We start from the raw sequence: 23,163 nt of genomic DNA, 5'->3' as shown, positions 1-23,163 counted from the left end.
CTGGCAGCTGGCCGCTGGCTACTGTGTGCTCCGTCCTCGAACACTTGAAACTTTGCTCCGGGACCCTGCGGCCGTTCTCACTGGTCCAGATTCCGTCCCGTCGGCCTGTTGACTATTGAATCTGGCTTGGTCGTAGAAGAATGCTGTATAGAAAACAAAAAAAAAAAATTACACCACTCGGGACCAAACAAACCTCTCGATTTTGTGTACGCATTTCGTGATTAGGCGCTCATTCATAGTCTTGAAAATAACTACTGTCTGCTGTGTTATACCTGTTCATTACGGCGCTTATAGCCGATCCCCGCAAATTGGAGACCACAAACCGGTTGACAGCGCCAGACTGCAACGCCAAACCACGACATTGAACGCGCCACACGTCTGGAAGCCAATCTGTGGCTCGAGCCAGTCCAGCCACGCCACACCCTAGGCTGTCCACAGAACAATCCGCCAACAGGCGCTCCTCGATCCAGCGTCCACGAAATGTCAAATACAATTATTTTGCATCGCGACAAATATGCTCGTCAGGTACAACATGACACGGTTACTTCGCCGTTTCAACTGCATCAGTTTATCCGTGCAGCCACGCAGAATCTTTACTGTACATGTCCATGTACAATAGGCATAAATCATTGCCCCTCGCTATATCCTGGGCTTTCTGTGTCCCAAACAGCCTCCTGGTCATGTAAAATCATAATTCATGAACTCGCTAGCACAAGAGCCGTTCCCAAAAATTATATATACACCACACAATGCCAAAAGCTGAGTCGCAGGGATGGAAGAGAGGAAGAGACACAGAGGAAGGGAGGGGGGAAGAACGACTATACATCATCTTCATCTCTCCTCAACGATCCTGGTTTTTGCGCATACCAAAAGTAGTAGTTGAAATACCGATGAACCGACGTGTCTTCCAAGCCTTTCCTCGCCAAGGCCACGCGAATTTCTGCATCTGCCTCTGATATTTGCAGAGCCTGGAACGGCCGGCCTGCTAGCGTTGGGATAAAGTCAAGTATCGCCATTTTCTGATAGAGCCCTATTGCCCTCATGATTTTCCCCTTTGCCCATGTTCCGATGGGAACCTTCATTATTCTACAATGCACGTTTTCAAATCCAGCTTCGCGAAGGTACGGTTCAAGCTCTGCGGGTAGTGTTGTGCTCAAGCCGAATTTCTTATATGCGGCACCAGCGGTATCGTAGAGGGATTTTACGGGATCCTCGTCTGACATTGTCCCGTCGTCGCAGAGTGGTACGCCCTGTAGCTCTTGTAGCTCAACCCACCCACCGGGGCGGAGACTCCTAGAGTGATTGTCAATAACAAACCCATGACCAGCCGCAGGCAAAGTTGAACGGCACCAAATCACATACTCGTAGGCATGGCCGAGGACCGTAGGAATGTCCTTCAGTATCATGACCATAAATCGGAAATGAGCTAGGTCGACATCTCTCTCTATCCAGTCCAGGGTGCAGTCGTCGACTAGAAAGGAAACATTGGCCGGAACCCATTCAGGTTGAATCGGCGTGAGGTCGATGCCACAGACATGCGCGCTCGGATACCTATCACCGACTAAGTGCGAAAACTGTTAGCTAGGTAAACCTATTTGATATGATGGACCACTGTTATGAACCTTCTATAGCCCAAATCCCTATCGTCATGAGGCGTCAGTGAATGTTCTGAGCAAATGCTCTGCTTGGATGCGGAAAGGAAGCTAACCAGTTCCTGTGCCTATGTCTAGTATCTTTTGTGGGTGGGTGCCTATCGGTGAGAAAAAAGGCTTCCCCTCGGTGAGCATCATTAACATGGCATGCTTCATATCCTCCCTATTCTGCTCCAAGTCATCGTTGGGAATAGGATACTGGCCATCTCCGAATGTCTGGTACCGTCGCCCACGCTCGTACGCAAAGGAGGTGTAGATACTCGAGGCTAGACTTGCAGTCGTGTCGTCTCCCTGTAAACCACTGTCTAGATCGAATTCGTCATCTGACTCGGTGCCGGGTTCAATCACCGGCGTTTGTGTGGCCCGAGTTCCGGCAGAGGGCCCTGGTGGTGGTGATGATGATGATGATGCTTCTGCTGCTTCTGCTGCTTCTGCTGGTGATGGTGCTTCCGTACGATCGATGGGCGCTTCAACTTTGGCGTCGTCATCATCCAGAGGTTTAGAGTCGGCAAAGTCAACGAGCCCAACGCTCTTAGTCCGCTCGCGAGATCTTGAGAAGACCATCGCGGTGGCCGGCAGACAAGCGTGCTCGGCACGGGGAAAATACAGATAATGGTCTAATGGCGATGGTGACTGGCGATGGCCAAAGGAGTTCTTAAGACGGTGCGTCGATGAACTTTTGCCGGTGGCTCAATGCCTGTTTCTCGCTGAGAAAGGTGCGACATAGACTGCTTGGCGGGCCAGCGGAAAGCGGCTTGGGCGGGTAAGTATGAGAAGCAGCTGAAGAGATGGATTCTGCCCTGGTCAAATTTGTCTCAAAACGACCATAAGGCCAGAGGTGGCGCGTATAGTCACGATTCTGGCTTACGCCGAACTGGCAGCCCATGTATAACCGTATCAGGGCCGCTAGGCCGCCACCACCGGAGGGTGTTAGGCGAGCACTTTCAACTGAGACCTCTAGGGGGGCGGATTGCGGCCGGGGAGCAAGACAAAGGTGACCTGTCATTGCTCCGACTGAGGAGCCATCATCTAAGCCAAAGCGGGGGCATGGTGTTGGCCTCGTGTCACACTGGCTGCCCTTATCAACCGGAGGGTCACCTGTTACACACGATCGATTGTATTGTGGCTAATATTGTATTAAGGTTCACATTGACATCTCAACAATGGCAACTGTCCCCATCCGGGGGACAAGCCTCAAGACCAGAATCACCCCACTTGGATCAAGTCAATCCTTCGATGCTTCCGCGTTTCCAGATCCACAGTTGCCCCAGTCCCCAGTCCACACTCAGCCCGCAATGCAAGCCGTGCCGTGTCAAAACTGGACGTGATTTTCTTTTTTTTAAACAAAAAAGTCATTTCGGAGTAATTTTTAAATAAGCAATGTCCGCGCCGCTCACATGCGCTTTCGGAATTCGTAAATCATGACTCGCTCTTGGCATGTCCTCGCGTTGCCATGAGCATCTCCTTGACCGTATCTAGGTCGAAGGATTTCCTGGCCTCGGCCAAGGATTCCTGAACCGCTCGTGCGCCTCTCCGAATCATTTCATTGTCGTAGTTGGTCAGTACCTCTTCTCTGTGCGCACTGCTGCTGCCCAACGCGTTCAGCCCAGTCAGGGCCTTGACATAGTTGTCGACATCTGTAATGGAGTGCTGAAACCCTTGGCCGCGATCTAAAGAAATGTACAGTCAGTTCATCCCGTCTGCTACAGAGCCGCTTTCTGGAGGAGTTGTGAAACAGACATATTAGCATTGGATGGGCTGCGTCGCCAGCAAGCGTCACTCGGCCTCCATGATTGTCCCAGGGCACGGGGCTCCAGTATTTCATCTCATCGATGAACACATTGCTGTTTTCTGGCGTCCAGTCAATGGCGGATTGGAACACGTCACGCAGTGGTGTCGTGTTCTCTCTGATGTACGTGAGAGCCTCGTTGCCCCTGAGATGCACTGCCTCGCCGTTCCATATCTTGGTCCAGAACGTCGTCCAACTGGACTCATCTGCTGGATTGTCGACTGACATGACTGCAGGAAGGATAACGCGATTTGTTAGCCATATGATGGCAAACCCACTTCTCCGGCTTGAGTGGACGAGTGTACGTACCGCCAACAGCCCCGACTGAGGTTGTTCCCATCATCAATGCGGCTACGGGATGAGCGCGCACAATGGCATCAGTCTTCTCAGCGTCTCCAAACTTTGTGATGCCAGTGGCAAACTGGAACCCGGAACCGTGAGGCCGGGAGGCGTCGGGACCCAACAAAAACTCGCGTACTTTGGAAGATGAGCCATCGGTTCCCAGCACATAGTCAGCATCAAAGACACTGCCATCTCCCAATTTGATGTGCACCCCGGTGTCTGACAGAGAAAGGTCTTTCAAGGGGGCATTCCATCTAATATCGACGCTCCGTGCAAGCAACCGGCGCAAGGCCTGCCGGCTGACTCGCCTGGCATTAGGCAGAGGGCTGCGGAAGAGCAAGTCGCCGGTGACTCCGTTGTAACACGGGATACTCTCTACTTCACTGTTGAAGTCTAAATACGGGTTGCAAACGGCGCTTTTCAAATCGGCAAGAATGTCCTTTGGCACCAACTTCTCGAAGATGGGCATGGCCCAATGGACCAAGATGGTCCAGTCCCGGTGCCTTGCATCGATGCTGACCTCTTGCTCGAAGACGACGGCACGGAAGCCATTCTGTGCGACTCGGGTAAGCAAAAGCTGGGATGGAAATGACCAGAACGACACGCTGCGTCTTACCTGCTGCAGCCCTTGTGCGGCGAGCAGACCCGTCAGCCCCGCTCCAATGATGGCGACAGTCTTCTTGGCCGAGGTAGAAACCGTCATGTCTATGGGCAAGTAAGAAGGTGTTTTGCCGGTCAAGAAGTCAAGGAGGATAAAGACCAACAACGTCCCATATAACCAACAACCTGTCTGGAGGTCCAAGCGTGGTTTGTATTGTATAAGCAAAGAGTCCAGAGAGAGCCTTTTGGCAAGGTCCGTTCGCCAACAGAGGCGGGGTCTGGGAAGTAATTATCTAGCCCTTGGCTTGACCATGGTCGACGGAGCAATACCTATGGAGCGAATTCGCGGAACGGCCTGGTCCAGGGCAAGGCACCGTGTGGATGGGGACATTTGGAAAGCTACACTTTCAGATGCCATGTTGCTGCGTACTAGTATTTCCATCATCAGCTCATAGCGCCACCGCGTGTGTCGGCAAGCCCAGTCGGTGGGGTTCAGAGAACATAAGAAGAAACCCCATGCGAATGCAACTTGATTCAGTAGCGGCTCTAGCAGAAGAGTTTGGCAGGGATTACTGAGTAGTGAGTACCAGGTAGTCAAGCGTCAAGTGTATTACATTATACATACCTACCTAGGTAGGTATGTAGTGTGCTGGCGTTGATGACGCCCGATTGCTGGCACCTGCCAGGTGAGCACAAGCATGTATTACCCGCGTAATCAATCAATTGGTACTTTACGTGTGTCTTGTCGTCGGCAAAGGTGGACCGGCGTCGGGATAGCGCCTTCCTCGAACGAGGAAGTTTTGGCCTGCCTCCTCCTGGTCAAGGACTTTTGCCGCTTATTGCTGTCTCGGATTAGGCCCCATACAACCCGACGGACTGGTGCGGCCTGGTTCAACCGTCAGAATCATCTGCAAGCCAAGTGTGACAGCATAAGCCGCGATGGCGGCACTGCAACTTGACAACAAGGCAGACAACATTGAAGGCAAACCGCGGGTCCGGTACGCGATGTTGCAGGTCCTCCCGCTGCCACTGTCGAAACATGTTGCGCCTACTCCGCATATGACGGCAAGACCACGCCCGCTCGATGCCGCTAGCTCGCCCCCCAAGTCATGTAAAGAGGATTCAATTGTTTCACCCAAGTCAGCGGGCGAGCAGCTAGCAGGTTCGTAAACAAAGCGCATTCATTGTACGGAGTTGGGTAACTGACAAACGTCCTCAATGTTGCAGCCGGAAGGCAAACCCAACATTGAAAGCATGTATGTACCAACCAGGCTGGGTAAAGTGCCCCCGCCTCCATGTTCAGTCCCTCCTTCCCTCCTTCCCTCCACTGTGCAGCTCCTACTAGTTACTAGTGCTAGCGTCGAATGTTACCCGCACCATCATGCTACTGGATACCGACCGCTACAGGGCCCACTGGCGCAGGGGTTCAAACCACGCCCGCGGTTCAAAGTTGCACTCAACTTTACACCAACGTCTGGTTTGGATTGACTGCTCATCAGCATTCAATCGTCGGCGGTCTGGCCGCGGATAGTACTCCGTGCTTGCGCCGGATAAAATAGGTGCACAGCCCGCCGTACGACCATGAACCAAATTGACACCATACGGGCTCATGCTCCGCACAATATAGCCGGCGGCATCATAGCATCACGTCCGTATAGCAAGCAGGGTTGGATATAATAAAAGGCCATTGACCCAGAGCCGCGGCTTAACAAACTAGATGCTTGGTACATGTTCGTTCGTCCTAGGATTCTTGCAACGTGGTTGTAAAGGGTTAGCCTAGCCCGCATGTCCGACGTGCGTGACAGTCGTATATGCAGCTCTACCCGGCGTATCCGGGATAACTCTGTCAAAAGTAAGTCCTTGCTCTGTTGTAACTAAGTAGGTACGTGGGATACGTGAGAGTTGCGCATCTAGGCAGCTGATCTGCGGTATTTGATAGATGTGGTGGCAGTCATTGTTCTTCTCGCGTCGCCAGTTTACATACGTCTAGCAGATGAGCTGGGGAGGCCACCGCAGCATTGGCCGTTCTTAGTTACAACGACCTTACAGCCATTAAATCTTTCCTTTATTCGCCGTCGTCATTTCAAAATGCAGTCCGTGGATAGTACCATTCATTCGGCTTATTCGCCGTCGTCATTTCAAAATGCAGTCCGTGGATAGTACCATTCATTCGGCTCTTTCCATCTACAATAACCGAGTGTGCTTACCACACCAGCTTATTTAGGTTCGGCGGCCAAAAAAAGAAAAAAAAAAGTCGGAACGGAAGACGGTGATTATTGTCGACCATGTATCAATGGTAGATGGCGTTTTTGGGATATTAGAGCCGTTGACTTGGGTAAAAGCATACGTCTGCGGCTGATTGTGGCACGCCACACGCCTCGAATTTTGTTTCTTCCACATGGTGAAACGCAGTATGCATAAAAGTCTACATTTTGACGATAGAATTAGACGCCTGGCCTCTATCGGTCTTCAGGTAGCAATCCGCATGAGTAAGTGGCGAGGCGCAGAGCAATGTAAGACCCCGAGACTCGGAGGCAGCCCACTAGAGAGTAAGTTCACTGATGAACGAATATTTATGGAATACACATACTATTTCTTCAATTAAACGACTCGACCCATACCGATCAGTACTTAGTGGTCCAAAACATGTGAGATTTATGTCAAGAGTAGCCAAGATTTGGCTGAATATGTCAAGATCAAGTCGCTCATTCGAGGCAATGGAAATTATTATATCGCCGCCTGCAGGTAGCTATCTGATCACGGAAGGTTATCCTGCCAGCACCGTAACATCCAGGCCGTCGTCCAAGTTCATGTACGCCCAGCCGCTTGTATGCATAGTCTACAGTTACAACTCAGAGGGGCGATGGGGAGATTCAACGAATAATAAAGTAAATAATGCCAGGGACGATATGACATCGACAAGAACCAACTAATTGATTGATTTAGAAGCTTTCAGACAGCACTACTAATATCGCGACAGTGGTATAGACAACCACCCGAGAGTGGATTGCAGCCTTTGACTGAAACAAACTGCAGCTTGCTTGGTATGCCTCATCTTTTTCATATTCATTCTTATGACTACACCTCGTATAATGCATCAATGACTTGATTTATTCGACCTATGTTCCGAGGCGTGGCGTTCGGGATTGTCTTGCCATTTCGAGGGGTGTTCTCTGTCCAAGTACTGATCTACCGCAATGCGATACATGGTCATGATAGTTCCATCATCGCCAAGTCAAACGAAGGCCATGGAGCCCAGCACATCATTTCTCGAACGCCTAGACTCTCTTCATCCCAAAACACCTGTGTTGACACCTTGCCATCCATTTGATACTACCAGCAGGAACATAATGACGCACGCATTCAGCCCAACCAATCCCAACGCTGCTACTATGTCTACTGATGCAAGACTGAATAGATTCTGTACAAAAAATAAATCGCCCACCACGTAGCAGAGTCCCTCGTATATTAACTTCGCGGCCATGCCAAGCATCCAGCAACCACGGATGCATGACACACAATAATCACGGCCCACGCACTCCGCCTGTCAGCCACTTCCCCTCGCCCTACGCGATCCCTTCGCCGTTCACGAGCCTCGCAATAAGAACGTAAATAAAGATTGCCGCTCCCGCCACCAGCAATTTGTTCCGATATATCCAACCGCGGCCAGCATCACGTTGCTGAACAACAGCATCCACTACAGCCTGTGCTTGGTGGCCGCTAGTTCCTGCAATTCCTAGCTGTGGCCCGCAGGATGATCCGTTCTCGCCATCCAGCCGACTTCCCGTTGTCGAGTCGACCTTATTCTTCCTCATCCACTCCCAGTTGTCCAGGTCGACCTCGGGCCATTCAGCGCGGAACTTGGCGCCTCCGTCACCGGCCTTCACATTGCCCTTTAGAGCAGGATTTTTCGCATGCGATCCTCCGCCTGTAGAGTTCCACCATCGGGTCCGTGAGGCGAGGTATCTCTTTTCTGTTTGGGTTGTTGATACCGAACCAGTGGTCATCTCATCACTCGTCATAAATGACAGAAGACCGATAAGAATGGTCGAAACCTCCCACGCGGGGTTGAATGACTTTGGGTGGAAGTCTGATATCGACAGGCACAGTCGAGTCGACGGTTGGAACCGTCCCGAAGGTGTGTGCATGCGGATGGCTGGCGGCGCAAACGGATAGTTAGATGGGAAGATCAGAGTGCCCCAGTATTGGCCGCCGTGGTAAGGCGTGTCTTCGGGCCCGGTAATAATGTAGTGCCATCTATAATAATCATCAGCGACATGTCAAGGTGTGGAAGTGCATGTCTGCAAAGGGCATACTCCAAGATATTCGATTCGGAAGGGTGGGCTGTGATGTAAGGTGGCGGGTTCTCGGAAATAGTCTTGTATTCGCGGGTCAACTGTTGGAGACGTTAGTATAGCCCAGTACATCGAGACAACGTTTCTCGTGAATATCTATCCTACCCGCTTATGTGCAGCTTTGCTTGCCATGAGTTCTGATGTGTCGGTGATGGAGTTATCTCGGGTCGAATACGTCAGGCAAAGACAAATAAGGGCAGAATGAGCGCGTGCGTGCTGGTTGGTTGCGTCACACTGCAAAGAGGTCAAGGAAGAATGGCGGCAGGACGCAGTCGAAACAAAGAAGGAGTCGCTTTACAAAACAGAGAGAATGAATGTGAATCCAATGTGCTTTGATCGAATTGTAGATGGATAAAGAAGCAAGTTGAGCCAGGTCGCAGTGTCGAAACAGCCCCGAGACGGACTTAGCCGGAGGCAAAGTATCCAGACAGCCTAAGCCGCCAGACGCCCACTCCCCAGCCACACAGGACGGTCGAGGTCCAATATGTAGGGCCCCACCTTCTCTGCAATACATCACAGGTACTTAATTAGAATCAGCCTACTCCGTACTCCGTATAAACTACTATTAATGTCTTATAGGTCAGGTATTGTACAAAAAATACTAGAACTTGTACTCCGTACCATCATACTATTTTTTTATAATGTACAGTATCCCCCTGGGATAATGTTTCTTATTGGCTAGAATTCCAGTCCAGTACACATTGGACACCTAACACATTTAAATGGATTCGTATCATGCGCCACCTTGCATCTAAATTGTGGCGCTTGGCACGGTCCCCGATCCCTGGCGACACCTAAAGAGCAAACGCCAAGGAGCTCGGACTTGCTCAAGCTTCGGGTTTGCGATGCTGCCATCTTTTGGCTTTAGCTTGTCGTGCTGCCTCCAGTCTTTGCCATGGCGCCAAACGCGAGCACTGCTACAGGACAGGTGAGCATTACGACGACACTTGTAATTGAATATTTGCAAAAGCTTACAGTTAATGCAGGCCAGTGGTCTGATCCACAAGTTGCAGTCGAGTACGGACGAGGTTCTCAACGCTGTCAAAACATCGCCCGAGTTCCGCAACGCCGAGCATGAGGCTAAGGAACGGAGAATTGCGCAAATGGTATGATGTGACCGGAAAGCACGTAATAGACAGCTCTCCTAACAGACGTTCTAGATGGCGGATCAGATGTTGATGCCCATGACCGTCAATGAGATCTCAGTCCATGGTGCCAAGAACATTCGACGAAGCTTTCTGGACCCAATCTTCTCCCCGCTGCTCCGCGATGGCTCTAACGCGCCTTCTACTGTTGGTGATGTCATGGCCAAGCTTCAAACGGCGAGTTCAAAGCTCTCTGGGTTGCGTGAGTTGCCGGCGCATCAACGCCATCGTACTGAACAAAATCATTTGCTAACAGCCCGTAGAGATCCTAAGAGAGCCCCCAGAGGTATACTTGTCACAGGCTAGTCAGGTCGATCCCTCTACGAGCCCAAGCGATGTCAACATATCCATTGGATTGAAAGAACTTCCCCGATTCAAACTCCAAACTGGTACCGATGTGGGTAATGGTGAAGGGTCGGCCTACGGATCTCTACTATGGAGAAACATGTTCGGCGGAGCAGAGATGCTCACCTTGAATGCCAAAGCCGGAACACGGACAAGATCGGCCTACAGCGCCAACTTGAGTGCTCCCGTACTAAGTGATCCCGACAGGCGACTTTCACTAGAAGGACTAGCATCGGCTGCGGAAAAGCCATGGGCGTCACATGAAGAGGTGGTGAAGGGGGGTCTTTTACGCTTCTCTTGGCTCAATGCTGAAAGAGACACGCATTCAGTTGAATATTCCGGCGCATGGCGACAAATCACTGGTCTAGGGCAAGGCGCTAGCCCTACTGTTCGTCAAGATGCTGGCGATACGATAAAAAGCGCCATCAAACACACTTTCCATCGAGAAAGGCGTGACAATCCGCAACTCCCCCAATCCGGTTACATGCTACGGTCTGGGCTGGAACTTGCCGGCATCGGCCCTCTTGGCGGCGATGTCTCCTTCTCCAAGGGTGACGTTGAAATGAGCGGTGCCATCCCCATCCCACTGCCTGGCGCTCAACAGCGATCAGGTGCATCTATCGGAGCAGGTTTCAGAATGGGCATGCTCTATCCTCTACCTCTGGGCTTCAACCTAGGTGGCAAGTCGGCACCTAGCCGTTTGAATGACCGCTTTCAGCTGGGCGGACCTACTGACGTTCGTGGATTCAAGCTCGGCGGCCTCGGGCCCCACGACGGTGCAGACGCAGTGGGAGGCGATCTGTTCGCTGCTGGAAGTGTCAATATGCTGCTGCCCCTTCCGTATAAAGGACCAGAATCTGGCCTCCGCTTCCAAATGTTCGCCAATGGTGGCCGACTGGTCGCCCTGAAGAACAGGAGCAAGTCGACGGAGGCTGGATTGCAAGGACTGAGTGGTAGCGCTGTCCGCGATGGCATGCTAGGTGCCGTTGGGGATTTATTCAACGGCGCACCAAGCATGGCTGCTGGTGTCGGCCTTGTGTACGCTCACCCTGTAGCCAGGTTTGAGCTCAACTTTAGTCTGCCTCTGATCCTTCGCCGGGGCGAGGTTGGAACTAAAGGCTTCCAGATGGGCGTTGGCATCAACTTCTTGTAATTATAGTCTCCTATCGTGATAAAGAACATAACTTCCTCTATAAAGATAGACATTTGACGCAGTTGCCTTTTCAAAACTGACACTTCTCGTCTCGACTTGCCCGAGGATCCTTCAACTATGTGCGTAGACAGGTCTGTCAAAACTTCCAACATTGCCGTGACTTTTTGCTATTTATGACGGAATATTCACTCAGAGCCAAGACAAGGTTCCTCGACCCGTCCTAACCTAGGTTCATGAACACGTTTCAGTTCAGTGGGATGCCCTACTCAAGAATGGAAAGCCGCAATAGTATACACCCAAGAGTGACACAAAAACCACGTCCGGGAAGTTGAAATAGGCATCCATTGGTACGTACTGTCCCAGCCTATTATATGCTAAACTGCCCGCATTTCAAATCCGTGACTCTAGCTCGTAGCGTAGACGTCAGCAGCACATCTCCGACATACTTCTAGCTGCCTTCAATCAAGGGATGATGACCAAGATGAAGGTATGCGTATCACTGGAACCCTTGTAATAATTAGCACCTAGCACTACTACACTCGCCATTGTTATGAAAGTCTGTGACAACATGAATTGAAACCAAGGACGCAGGCAGGGAAAACGTCTGCAAGTCAGATGCGCGACCCCATCTTTTTAGTAGTATACAGTAGGAGGCCATAAATACCTACCTGGGTAGTAGTCGACCCCTTCGAAGTCACTCAACGGCCACCGGGTGCTCGAGTACTTATGACCACAACGCTGTACACGATGTGTGACTGGTGACTGGTACACGCGAACAATCGCCCGGTATGCGTCACTACAAGACATTGCACCTCTACCCGAGCCTAGGTGCCAGAATACCAGAGCCTAGAATTGACGGGCAGACTCCAGTCCGGCAGGGTTGGTGACTGTTGGTCCAACTGGCTCTTTGATGCGCCTCTGTCTTGGTGCTTTCGTGTTACTTGGGCCGCATATGAGCTGCTACTTGACGATGACGTTGGACCATCCAGGCTGCACTCTTACGATCTATTGTCCACGCACTCTCGGGTCCAACGACATGTCCGTGGCGTCGTGGTGGCTCCTTGACCCCGAAGGAGCCATCAGATAACTACTACCCAGATGCTGCTAGGCAAATAGTCTATTCCATCATCTGTTGTCGCGCGCTTAGGGCGGAGTGGATCTGCGGACTTTCAGCAGCACGAGCAGATTTTATTAGTATTGACGACTGCTCCACGTTAGTGAAAGGGGCGTCCTCGCTAGTCAAGGGAGGACCCAGTTCGGAAATAGGAGAACGGAGCAGTACACATCCTTCCTTGATCATCGTTTGATTGCAACATCAGCCTTGCCCTGCCGGCCACTAATTCCGTTTAGGGTTGCTGCTGAAGTCCTGCAATCTGTTTCATTGCGAGTAACAAGACCGCTGGGAATAAAATTTAGAGGATGTTGCCACAGGACATGCCTGGGGCGTTGCATTTATTTACTTTTTTCGGCACCCCGTTGACAGCTAGCGAAGCCTAGGAAGCACGAATTCGCCATTGATGCAAGCAGATGGTTGCCATCCGGCTTATTGGAACTCGCAAAGCTTACGGAGTACAGCGTGCAACAATACGATATACACGTTGGAGAGGGCGCATGTGATGTGTCGCGTCAGACTTTCGCCATGAATAGCACAGCAAGGGTGGATTCAGCACGTCTTTTACAAAATAGGACGAGAAATTATGTAAAACAGGCAGCTGGGTCGTGAGCGAGATGGCTGGCCCTGACGAGATCTGATCACGCACATCGCCTGGACACAATGAAGCAATTCGTTCCATGGGGCTCCTAGTAGTATAGTGAATGCTGGGAACCGAAAGCACCAGAACCAATGACTTGAAGCCGCACCGCATCTGATTTCGAGCAACATGGTACTCCGTACCTGAGACAGGATTCATCGAGGTCTATTTGGGTCCCACCATCCCGGCAACGGTTTTGTAATGGGGATAGACGATTTCGCTTTGTTTCACACACCCCGTCCCACGTCGAGCCCATAAAAGAATCACTCAGCCGGCGTGCCCACAGCTGGTACAAGGTGGAATACGCGTGGCTCCAGAAACACCACACCAGACTCATCGTGGTCCGCCGGTGTGGGGGCGGGTTGTCGGGTTGCTCCAAGACCCCGAACTTTAAAATGCAGTTCACAGACGTAATTCGGATCCGGGGACCGTCCGAACAAAACTATGAATGCTCAGAATGCGAGAGGCGTTGGCGCAACTAGCTGACTTGGATTGCAATCATGGCATAGCTGACATGAGTTGGGACGAAAAGAGAAGAGCGAATGAATTGTAGATGCCCAAGTTGTGCAGGCCTTCCATTCTTTCCTTTCTTTTCTGGGGTATGCTCGAGAATTCGGCCTAACTTTCCAAGTCGACAGTCCAAATGCCATGGAAGCAACTCTTTGGCCCTGAGCGCTTGTTGCTTTTGACTTTTGGAGCATCATAGGCGCTGTTGAGAAATCTTGCATCCCACCAACCTTCACATGGCTGCAAGGGCTCTCGGTGGCATCTCGTAATTGCCCATGCGCTCGGGTACGCCTGGGTTGCACACACCCCTTTGTCTAGTGACTCAGATAGCCAGACTTTCGAAGCCATCATCTTACTGGAAGGCCTCCGTTCGCTTGTTTATCCAGGCGGGGGCCGAAACTGAAGGTGCTGGAGGCCATTGGCACGCCATCGCCAGCTTGGCTGTGGCTTGTAGTAATCCAACGTCAACGAGATGGATGATGCTCCATGAACCCCAGCAAACTGAGTTTTTGGCCACTCAACCCAATGACGTCGGGCCATTGGACAAGTTCAGCGTCCCCGGTACGTCGGGGTTGTCCAAGCACCCGCCAACCGCCTGGACGCCCTCCCCGACACGCCTCGCCTCAAGAGTGCTTCGACGGCTTCGAGATGAGATGCACAATTTTGCCTGGGTGATGCGCATCGGCTTCTCCACCTTCCGCGGTACTCCCCACCGTCAGCCATCAGCGCTAATACCAGCATGCTTTGGCTTTGTCTGTCTTGCTGCCAGCAATGAATACTAGTCGACCCGACTAAAGTACCTAGGTATGCGGCTCTTCAGCTCTCAGGCCCTCAGTGAGCCCGACCAGATAGCAACGGGATAGTAACGGGATTTGATTGCTAGCTTGCCGCCCCTCTGGTATGACTGTCCGCCGTACATTATACCATAGCAAACAGAACCACGGATGGGGCGCATATGGGGTTTGCAGGGGTCCTTGAGCAAAATGGAGGGAATTTGCGCCCCTAGGACACGTAGACTAGAATAACCAGATAGTAATCCGTCGCCCTGGTGCTGCGGTCTCCGTATTATGGCTGTGTGTCCCAGCAGTTTTGAGTTTGAAATGCCTTTTTGACCATTGCCTTGCTCATGTCCGCGCCTTATCCACAAAGTCCGCCGTCGTTGGGGTTCGGGGTGGCCGCTCGTCCGTCTGTCAAGATAATGTGTCCATACTCCACAGCTCACAGTCCGCAGTCCGTGTTTCCAATATGGTTTCTGGGCATCGGAGAATCGTCCTTGGCCAGGGGGCTAGTATTTTCCCCTTCTTTCTTTTTAAAGTCGTGGGCCACACAACCAAGAAGACACACCCCAGTCCATGTCAGCTCGCGCCACTTTAGCCCGTCCATCGTTCCTTCCCTAGTGTTGTGTTTAAAACGTCAACATCCCCCCCGCCCTTGCCTTGCGCGCCTGCGGATCGTTGGCTTTTGATTATTTGTGAGGTCTTGATATATGGTCCTCTCCCCTTGGCAGACACGTTGTCATCATTCGGGGCGAACAATTGCAACGCCAGCTCACCGCCGGCGGAGAGTAAACAGCAGACAACAGTATCTTTGGTTCGACAATATTTGCCAACGCGGTGAGCGAAACGGCTGAGTTGATACTGCGTCTGCCCTCGCCGTCGCCGCCATGTATGGCATGAACGCAAACTACGACGCCACGGCGAATAGGGATGGCGTCCCTGTCACTACTCGAAAACCAACCCACGAGGATGAAATTGAGGCCGCCGTCAACAACGATCCGACCAAGACTGAGGCTACTTCCATGACCGAAGGCCACGATGACGAGCAGGGGGCATCACCTGCCACATCTCTGGGCAAAGAGGACGACTGTATCAAGGCAGAAATGGTTCGTCGCTCATCCGTTGTCCAGGCTCTTGCACGATCCTACTCGCGAACCTCCGCAGCTGTCGTTCCCGGACAGAACCCTTTCTTCGCCGAGGAGGACTCTCCTCTAAATCCAAATTCACCCAAATTCAGCGGCAGGGAGTGGGCAAAGGCCATTGTTGAACTCGTGTCGCAGGACGGCAAATCATTTCGCTCCTCAGGCGTCTGCTTCCAGAACCTCAATATTCACGGTTTCGGCGCCGCAACCGACTACCAAAAAGACGTCGCCAACGTCTGGTTGTCGGCGGCTGGTGTTGCTCGCCAGCTTACTGGCAGCGGCAAGCAGCGCATCGACATTCTACGCAATTTTGATGGCCTGGTTCGTAAGGGAGAGATGCTCGTGGTCCTGGGACCCCCGGGATCTGGCTGCTCCACCTTTCTCAAGACTATCGCTGGTGAGATGAACGGTATCTTCGTTGAAGACGATTCTTATTTCAATTATCAAGGTAAGCAAAGCAAAGTCATGCAGAAAAGCCAATCGCCTTTCACGAAATGGGCAAATATACAAATCGGGACAGTGACTGGGGTTGATTGGATGTGCGACGGAATTTGCCGTCTGTGCTGGCAAAACCCACGGCACGGATCAGATCTGCGACCGCGTTGCACCCGCCCAGAAATAACGTGGGAATAACGGCCGGGGTGTTGGTGTTCCATATGTGGAACATGGCATCGGAAGATGCCGCCTCAGCCCAGCCACATCGCATAACCCTTCCAACCTTCACATGCCTAACAGTTTGAACACCCCCCAATGAGAGACTTATTGTGGCTAACCATTGCCATGTAGGCATCTCGGCCAAGGAAATGCACACCAGGCATCGCGGCGAGGCAATCTACACGGCAGAAGTTGATGTCCACTTCCCCCAATTGTCTGTTGGTGATACCCTCACCTTCGCCGCACGGGCCCGTCAACCTCGACATCTACCTGAGGGACTCAACAGGAATGATTTCGCCAACCATCTACGTGATGTTGTCATGGCCATGTTTGGCATATCGCATACCATGAACACGCGTGTCGGTAATGAGTATATCCGTGGTGTATCTGGGGGTGAACGAAAGCGTGTGACCATCTCTGAGGCTGCCCTCTCTGGCGCTCCCCTGCAATGTTGGGACAATTCGACTCGAGGTCTTGACTCCGCAAATGCTATTGAGTTCTGTCGCACCCTCCGTCTGCAAACTGAGCTGTTTAGTAGCACAGCTTGTGTCTCCATCTACCAGGCGCCTCAAACGGCCTATGACCTTTTTGACAAGGCTGTCGTGTTATATGAGGGTCGACAGATCTTCTTTGGGCGGGCCGACGAGGCAAAACAATACTTTATAAACTTGGGCTTCGAATGTCCTGCTCGTCAGACTACTCCCGACTTCCTCACCTCCATGACCTCATCTCTAGAGCGCATTGTCCGTCCCGGTTTTGAAGGCAAGGCACCTCGCACACCGGATGAGTTTGCTACTGCCTGGAAGAACAGCGCGGAATATAGGGCTCTGCAGGTGGAAATCGAAGAGTACAAGGAAGCCCACCCCGTGGGAGGCCCTGATGCTGAGGCTTTCCGTGCCTCCAAGCGCGCACAACAAGCCAAAGGCCAGCGCAAAAAGTCACCCTTTACTCTCTCCTATTTCCAACAGATCGAGCTTTGTTTGTGGCGTGGTTGGAAGCGCCTTGTTGGCGATCCAAGTTTAACTGTTGGTGCTCTTATTGGAAATCTCATCATGGCTCTCATTATTGGCAGTGTTTTCTACAACCTGGATGATACCTCGTCCAGTTTCTTCCAACGTGGCGCATTGCTCTTCTTCGCATGCTTGATGAACGCTTTTGCATCTGCTCTTGAGGTCAGAAAAAAATTTCCATTAGCTCTCTGCTATGTAAAGTGAAATGATAAGCTGACTTGAAAATGTATAGATTCTTACACTTTACGCACAACGGCCCATCGTCGAGAAACACGCTCGTCATGCGCTCTATCACCCCTCAGCCGAAGCAATCGCTTCCATGCTTTGCGATATGCCGTACAAGATAATAAACTCAATCATTTTTAACATAACACTCTACTTCATGACCAATCTCCGGCGAGAACCAGGCCCCTTCTTTTTCTTCTTGCTTATAAGTTTCTCAACGGTCATGGTCATGTCTATGATCTTCCGAACGATTGCTTCTGCCTCCCGAACCCTGTTTCAGGCTCTGGTACCTGCGGCTATTCTCATTCTCGACCTCGTTATTTTCACTGGATTTGTACTGCCAAAGCAGTACATGCTCGGATGGTGCCGCTGGTTGAGCTACATCGACCCTCTTGGCTATGCGTTTGAGGCTCTTATGGTCAACGAATTCCATGATCGCGAGTTCAAGTGCACGGAGTATGTGCCCACCTCCAAGGCGCCTTTCGCTGGTGCCGCCCAGTTTCTCACAAAATACGCCAATGTGAACCCTGAAAACCAGATCTGTTCTCAGGTTGGCGCTGTTGCGGGAAATCCAAACGTCAACGGAGACGCTTACACCAGCTCCAACTTTGACTATGACTGGAATCATCGCTGGCGCAATTTTGGCATCGTCATGGCTTTCACCGCTTTCTTCCTTATTTGCTACATGGTCGCTGCTGAGCTCGTTTCCGAGAAGAAGTCTAAAGGTGAAGTTCTAGTTTACCGTCGAGGACACAAGCCGGCTGCAGCTGCAGAAGCCGAGAAGCGACACAACGACCCAGAAGCTGCAATGGCCAACATTGGCCCAATTGTCACTGCCGAGAAAAGTCGTGGACAGGGCAAGGAGGGTGGTATTCTTCAACAGCAGACTTCCGTTTTCCAGTGGCATGATGTTTGCTATGAGGTCAAGATCAAGGGCGAGACTCGAAAAATTCTGGACCACGTGGATGGATGGGTCAAGCCTGGTACTCTAACCGCGCTCATGGGCGTGTCCGGTGCCGGTAAGACTACTCTTCTAGATTGTTTAGCGGATAGAACCTCCATGGGTGTTATTACTGGAGAGATGCTCGTGGATGGACGGCCACGCGATATGTCCTTCCAGCGCAAGACTGGCTACGTTCAGCAGCAAGATTTGCACTTGCAGACTACTACTGTCCGCGAGGCACTGAACTTCAGTGCTCTTCTCCGCCAACCGGCTCACGTCCCTAAGAAAGAAAAATTGGCCTATGTTGAGGAAGTTATCAAGCTTTTGGATATGACTGAATATGCCGATGCTGTCGTCGGTGTTCCAGGCGAAGGTCTTAACGTTGAACAGCGTAAGCGTCTTACCATTGGTGTTGAACTTGCTGCCAAGCCTCCTCTGTTACTCTTCGTCGACGAGCCTACTTCTGGCCTGGATTCCCAAACCTCGTGGGCCATTCTCGATCTCCTGGAGAAGCTTACCAAGGCCGGTCAAGCTGTTCTCTGCACTATCCACCAGCCTTCCGCGATGCTGTTCCAGCGATTTGACCGACTTCTCTTCTTGGCCAAGGGTGGGAAGACTGTGTACTTTGGCGATATCGGCGAGAACTCCAAGACCATGACGAGCTACTTTGAACGCAACGGCGGACACCCTTGCCCCGAGGAAGCTAACCCTGCGGAGTGGATGTTGGAAGTCATTGGTGCCGCTCCTGGATCAACTACTGACATTGACTGGTTCCAAACGTGGCGGGACAGCCCCGAGTATAAAGCTGTTCAAAATGAACTCGACACAATCAAGGCAGAGAAGCAGGCCAGCACCCCGGTCAACGCTATTGAAGAGGACCCAGGCAGATACCGCGAATTTGCCGCCCCTTTCATGGTCCAGCTCAAAGAGAATATCTATCGGGTCTTTCAACAGTACTGGCGAACACCCGTATACATCTATGCCAAGACTGCTCTTTGCACTCTCGTCGCCCTGTTCATCGGCTTCATCTTCTTCAAGGCCCCTAACAGTAAACAGGGCCTCCAGAACCAAATGTTTGCGATTTTCCAGCTCCTCACCGTATTTGGTCAAATTGTGCAGCAGTCCATGCCCCAGTTTATCATTCAACGATCTCTGTACGAGGCTCGTGAACGTCCGTCCAAGGTCTACTCTTGGAAGGTCTTTATGCTTTCTCAAATCATTGTCGAACTTCCTTGGAACTCCTTAATGGCCGTCATCATGTACTTCTGCTGGTATTACCCTGTTGGTCTATACCGCAACGCCATACCGACGCATGCCGTGGCCGAGCGTGGTGCCCTCATGTTCCTCTTTCTGCTGATGTTCATGCTCTTCACCGGTACCTTTTCGACCTTTATTGTTGCCGGATTTGAGACTGCCGAGGCTGGTGGCAATCTGGCTAATTTGCTGTTTACGCTTTGCTTGATTTTCTGCGGTGTCCTCGCCACCCCTGAAACACTGCCGCGATTCTGGATCTTTATGTGTAAGCCGCCGTCGTTACGCCGCCATTGTCTCACTCAAATACTATCTTCAGACACGCTAACTCTCAGGAATAGACCGCGTCTCACCGTTTACATACCTCGTATCAGGAATGTTATCTACAGGTGTAGCCAACACCAAAGTAATCTGCGCAGCCAACGAACTGCTCAGTTTCGAGCCTCCCTCCAACCAGACCTGCTGGCAGTACATGGAGGACTACATTAATGTCTTTGGCGGCGAGCTCACGAACCCCAACACCACATCGACCTGCGAGTTTTGCACCATCAGCGACACCAATGTTTTCCTCGCCGGCGTCAGCAGCAACTACGGCGATCGCTGGCGCAACTTTGGTCTGCTCTGGGTCTTTGTCATTTTCAACATAGGCGCCGCCCTGTTTGTGTACTGGCTCGCTCGTGTACCCAAGAACAAGCTCGGTGGTAAGAAGGCGAAGAAGGAGTAAAACGACTCACTCAATTTCAACCCGAAATTTTTTTTTTCCCTAACAAGAGTACATTATTGGGTACATTTTCGCATACAAAGAAAATAGTTGCGCTGCAGACTATTATTCCTTGTACATGGAATTTTGACATCATCATTTCAATAATAGAGACCGAGACACATCTGTCGTATATTCCCCCATCTTGGGTACCACGCCTCTAGATGGATGACACTTTGATTTCTTTTATACTTGTTATTTGCACATAGAGGGCATGGACTTTGTTCTTAATCACGTTGTATTCGCAGGTTCGACATATTTCTCGCCTACATTCGGATGGGATAGACTTGTACGATGAAGAGTAGAAGGGGGCCGAGTAATAATAAAAAAGTTGAATAAGATGCAATTCCCTGTCATCCGCCCTTTCGATTTTTTTTTCCCTATTGTCAATGGCACACACATCATCCACCGCTACACCACGTAACAGGACCCCTCGTTTCGTGACCCGACTATAATTTTGGTTCATAGTCGGCGAATTCCCCTGCAGCAAGCAGCCGCGCAAACTGGCCCTCGGCAACCTCGTCCACCTTCCTCCCGAGCAACCTTCTATTGGTGCGCGCGTCGATCCACGGCATGGCACTCACCGTCTTCTCGGAATCATACATGGCAAACTCGGCATCCCTGGCCCTCTGGTCCGGGCCCTGAGGCAAATGGTCCAGCATGCCCGTGAAACGGGACCCGGAAACAATCTGCGCCGTCCTACCATGCTGCAGCTCCTCATACGCACGCAGCACCGTCCGTAGCTGTTTCTGCAGCAGCGCACGGGGCGTCGACCCTGACACACGCTGGGACAACCGGCCGAGCAGAGTGCCCAGGATAAAGCCGTCCTCGACGCCTGTTGCCGCGCCCTGCGCCAGGTGAGGGAGCATGGCGTGGGCGGCGTCCCCCGTGAGCGTGACGCAGCCCTTGGACCAGAATGGCAGCTTGTCGACTTGGTAGAGCGGGAAGCGGACGAGGTGACTTGCCGCGTCGAGCATCTCGAGCAGCGTCGGGTCCCAGCCGGAGAGCCAGGCTCGCACAGAGGGAAGGAGGGCCTTTTCGTCACAGGTATGATTGAAGTGTGGGTCGGCAATGGCGATGACCAGGTTGAAGAGGGTGCCCTTCTGGAGCGGATAGAAGACGGCGTTTGCGAGGGGGCCCATCCAGCAGCGGGAGATGCCGGCGGTGGAGAGGAGATGCCGGAAGGATGGGGAGGAGAGTTGCGAGCGGGTGAAGAGCGCGCGGTAGGCGTACTCGCCTGTTGGGATGGGCTGTGTTGATGGGTGCATGATGGAGCGGATGGTTGAGTTGATTCCTGCGTTTGTATTAGTACGGGCGATGACAATATATAGAGCAGGCGGGGTTATAACCGTCGCAGCCAACTACGACATCGGCTTGGTAGACATGTCCGTTTTGGAGTTTGACGGATGGCGTGTCCAAGTCGACGCCGTCTACATCGCAGCCGAGTCGGATCCGGACTCCCACTCTGCGGGCTTCGTCGAGGAGCACCGTCATGTAGTCCGCTCGATGGATCAACCTACACGGAACGGGCATGAGCAAAAAGAATGCCGGACCAAAAGCAGCCACCCAACACAACATGATGTTAAAAAGCCAAAGCAAACGTACAGCCACGGTGCACCGTAAAGCTCCTCGCATCGAGTCAGATCCTTGTGTAAAAGTATCTCGCCATCGTCGTACTTGAGATTCAGAAACGCCGTTGCCGGTCCGTTCGTTTTGACAATAAGTTTATCCAAGAGGCCGAGACATCGCATCGCGTGGGCAGCATTACATGGCACTTGGATACCGTTTCCGGCCTGTGATGGAGTTAACGCGCTGTGCTACTATCAAGTAGAGCCCATTTTGGACTTTTGTTCGTCTCAAATTACAGACTGGCGAGGGAGAATCTGCAACCAGCTCACCTTGTCCATGACAGCTGCTCGTTCCAAAACGGTCGCCTGGACATGCGCGTACTTGGCCAGCGTAATAGCGCAAGTCAGTCCGGATATGCCGGCCCCGACGATGATGATATCCAGCATGGTATTTCGAGTTTTCCTCCCGGGTCCAAATGGACGGCACCCTATGGCAATAGATGGATAAAAGGAGACCTAGAACTTCGCATGGCTCGCTTTTTTGAGTGACAAGGCACTTTGATTGCAGGGCAACATGGCCAAAAATCGGCTTCGTGTTGGGGCTTCACCAACCCAGGCATGCAGCGGTCTGGTCTAAGGCCGCTTTCTATTCAAGGCACACCAAACATTGTCTCTTTTGCCGGATTGGTGTTGTGTAACGACTTGGTGAACTACCTTGGTAGTGAATGGATTTTCAAAATGCCAAGAGAGCGAGTGGGCCCAGTTCGTCCTTGGCTAGAACTTGGATGACGGTTGATGGCCGTGACACCCTGCAACACTAGTTTGAATCCTCGGATTTTCTAGTCCAGGAATTGCGTGAAGCACATTGCATTGATTGTACGACCACAGCCTTTTTTTTGACTTTCTCTAATATGGCAAAGAGGCTGAACTGTTCAAACTCTGGATGTGTGTCTCACAGTCTGCCTGGATATGATGCATCGTGGCGTGTTACGCATCTATGTTTGCGGTTGTACAGAATTGTCAACCCTGCGCCTTTGGATAATCAGCTGAGCGGTTTGTCGTCCAGTGAAGATGTCAGATACCGCAGACGATGATGCCGAGGTGTTGGCAGCTAAGCATTGTATTTCGGTTTACACGAGTTCGCACGACCTTGGGTACGTCATTGAGCCTTTGACAGCATATTCTTTCTTTTCCC

General features: G+C 51.7%; 7 protein-coding genes across 11 annotated transcripts; 3 read left to right on the top strand and 4 right to left on the bottom strand.

The window, feature by feature from the left end:
• Positions 1 to 224: 224 nt before the first annotated feature.
• J3458_000863 (uncharacterized protein) lies at positions 225 to 2,621 on the bottom strand. Its single transcript, XM_066116385.1, has 3 exons — positions 1,709 to 2,621; positions 1,623 to 1,640; positions 225 to 1,561 (listed from the first exon to the last, which is right to left on the bottom strand). Exons 1-3 carry the CDS (start codon positions 2,214 to 2,216, stop codon positions 819 to 821), a joined length of 1,269 nt encoding a protein of 422 aa, XP_065978267.1. The 5' UTR covers positions 2,217 to 2,621; the 3' UTR covers positions 225 to 818.
• A 137-nt stretch (positions 2,622 to 2,758) lies between these two features.
• J3458_000862 (uncharacterized protein) lies at positions 2,759 to 5,140 on the bottom strand. Of its 4 annotated transcripts, XM_066116383.1 has the most exons (5): positions 4,548 to 5,140; positions 4,400 to 4,488; positions 3,751 to 4,336; positions 3,393 to 3,671; positions 2,759 to 3,322 (listed from the first exon to the last, which is right to left on the bottom strand). In XM_066116383.1, the coding sequence occupies exons 1-5, from the start codon at positions 4,555 to 4,557 to the stop codon at positions 3,072 to 3,074; spliced, it is 1,215 nt and encodes a 404-aa protein (XP_065978265.1). In that variant the 5' UTR covers positions 4,558 to 5,140; the 3' UTR covers positions 2,759 to 3,071. The 4 variants fall into 4 exon arrangements, with proteins under 4 accessions (XP_065978265.1, XP_065978266.1, XP_007807879.2 ...); XM_066116384.1 differs by having other exon boundaries at positions 2,759 to 3,671; XM_007809688.2 differs by having other exon boundaries at positions 3,751 to 5,140.
• Positions 5,141 to 7,286: 2,146 nt separating this feature from the next.
• On the bottom strand, positions 7,287 to 9,233 carry UBC6 (Ubiquitin-conjugating enzyme E2 6). Its single transcript, XM_007809687.2, has 3 exons — positions 8,844 to 9,233; positions 8,700 to 8,779; positions 7,287 to 8,640 (listed from the first exon to the last, which is right to left on the bottom strand). Exons 1-3 carry the CDS (start codon positions 8,868 to 8,870, stop codon positions 7,950 to 7,952), a joined length of 798 nt encoding a protein of 265 aa, XP_007807878.2. The 5' UTR covers positions 8,871 to 9,233; the 3' UTR covers positions 7,287 to 7,949.
• A 400-nt stretch (positions 9,234 to 9,633) lies between these two features.
• Positions 9,634 to 10,189, top strand: J3458_000860 (uncharacterized protein; the record flags this gene model as incomplete). The annotated part of the gene is made up of 3 exons (XM_066116381.1): positions 9,634 to 9,666; positions 9,725 to 9,844; positions 9,899 to 10,189. 3 exons carry the CDS (start codon positions 9,634 to 9,636, stop codon positions 10,187 to 10,189), a joined length of 444 nt encoding a protein of 147 aa, XP_065978263.1.
• A 139-nt stretch (positions 10,190 to 10,328) lies between these two features.
• Positions 10,329 to 11,381, top strand: J3458_000859 (uncharacterized protein; the record flags this gene model as incomplete). The annotated part of the gene is made up of 1 exon (XM_066116380.1): positions 10,329 to 11,381. The coding sequence occupies one exon, from the start codon at positions 10,329 to 10,331 to the stop codon at positions 11,379 to 11,381; it is 1,053 nt and encodes a 350-aa protein (XP_065978262.1).
• Positions 11,382 to 14,420: 3,039 nt separating this feature from the next.
• Positions 14,421 to 20,755, top strand: CDR1_1 (Multidrug resistance protein). Of its 2 annotated transcripts, XM_007809685.2 has the most exons (4): positions 14,770 to 16,005; positions 16,344 to 17,383; positions 17,454 to 19,908; positions 19,982 to 20,755. In XM_007809685.2, exons 1-4 carry the CDS (start codon positions 15,303 to 15,305, stop codon positions 20,362 to 20,364), a joined length of 4,581 nt encoding a protein of 1,526 aa, XP_007807876.2. In that variant the 5' UTR covers positions 14,770 to 15,302; the 3' UTR covers positions 20,365 to 20,755. The 2 variants fall into 2 exon arrangements, with proteins under 2 accessions (XP_065978261.1, XP_007807876.2); XM_066116379.1 differs by having other exon boundaries at positions 14,421 to 17,383.
• Positions 20,751 to 22,638, bottom strand: J3458_000857 (uncharacterized protein). The gene is made up of 4 exons (XM_007809684.2): positions 22,299 to 22,638; positions 22,006 to 22,193; positions 21,750 to 21,916; positions 20,751 to 21,694 (listed from the first exon to the last, which is right to left on the bottom strand). The coding sequence occupies exons 1-4, from the start codon at positions 22,413 to 22,415 to the stop codon at positions 20,850 to 20,852; spliced, it is 1,317 nt and encodes a 438-aa protein (XP_007807875.2). The 5' UTR covers positions 22,416 to 22,638; the 3' UTR covers positions 20,751 to 20,849.
• Between the last annotated feature and the right edge of the window lie 525 nt (positions 22,639 to 23,163).

Source organism: Metarhizium acridum (assembly GCF_019434415.1).
Source record: "Metarhizium acridum strain ARSEF 324 chromosome Unknown scaffold_1, whole genome shotgun sequence".
Lineage (NCBI taxonomy): Eukaryota > Fungi > Ascomycota > Sordariomycetes > Hypocreales > Clavicipitaceae > Metarhizium > Metarhizium acridum.
The sequence above is the reverse complement of the archived record's forward strand: the minus strand, read 5'-3'. Positions and strand labels throughout refer to the sequence as shown.

Coding starts and splice junctions, on each gene's coding strand:
- J3458_000862 (XM_007809688.2), bottom strand. CDS start 4,486: ATGACGGTTTCTACCTCGGCCAAGAAGACTGTCGCCATCATTGGAGCG. Junction 3,672..3,750: donor CTCAGTCGGGGCTGTTGGCG/GTACGTACACTC, acceptor TCCTTCCTGCAG/TCATGTCAGTCGACAATCCA. Junction 3,323..3,392: donor AGCCCATCCAATGCTAATAT/GTCTGTTTCACA, acceptor ACATTTCTTTAG/ATCGCGGCCAAGGGTTTCAG.
- J3458_000863 (XM_066116385.1), bottom strand. CDS start 2,216: ATGGTCTTCTCAAGATCTCGCGAGCGGACTAAGAGCGTTGGGCTCGTT.
- UBC6 (XM_007809687.2), bottom strand. CDS start 8,870: ATGGCAAGCAAAGCTGCACATAAGCGG. Junction 8,780..8,843: donor GCAAAGCTGCACATAAGCGG/GTAGGATAGATA, acceptor CGTCTCCAACAG/TTGACCCGCGAATACAAGAC. Junction 8,641..8,699: donor TCCGAATCGAATATCTTGGA/GTATGCCCTTTG, acceptor TGATTATTATAG/ATGGCACTACATTATTACCG.
- J3458_000857 (XM_007809684.2), bottom strand. CDS start 22,415: ATGCTGGATATCATCATCGTCGGGGCCGGCATATCCGGACTGACTTGC. Junction 22,194..22,298: donor GAGCAGCTGTCATGGACAAG/GTGAGCTGGTTG, acceptor ACTCCATCACAG/GCCGGAAACGGTATCCAAGT. Junction 21,695..21,749: donor TGTCGTAGTTGGCTGCGACG/GTTATAACCCCG, acceptor ATACAAACGCAG/GAATCAACTCAACCATCCGC.
- CDR1_1 (XM_007809685.2), top strand. CDS start 15,303: ATGTATGGCATGAACGCAAACTACGACGCCACGGCGAATAGGGATGGC. Junction 16,006..16,343: donor TTCTTATTTCAATTATCAAG/GTAAGCAAAGCA, acceptor ATTGCCATGTAG/GCATCTCGGCCAAGGAAATG. Junction 17,384..17,453: donor CTTTTGCATCTGCTCTTGAG/GTCAGAAAAAAA, acceptor GAAAATGTATAG/ATTCTTACACTTTACGCACA.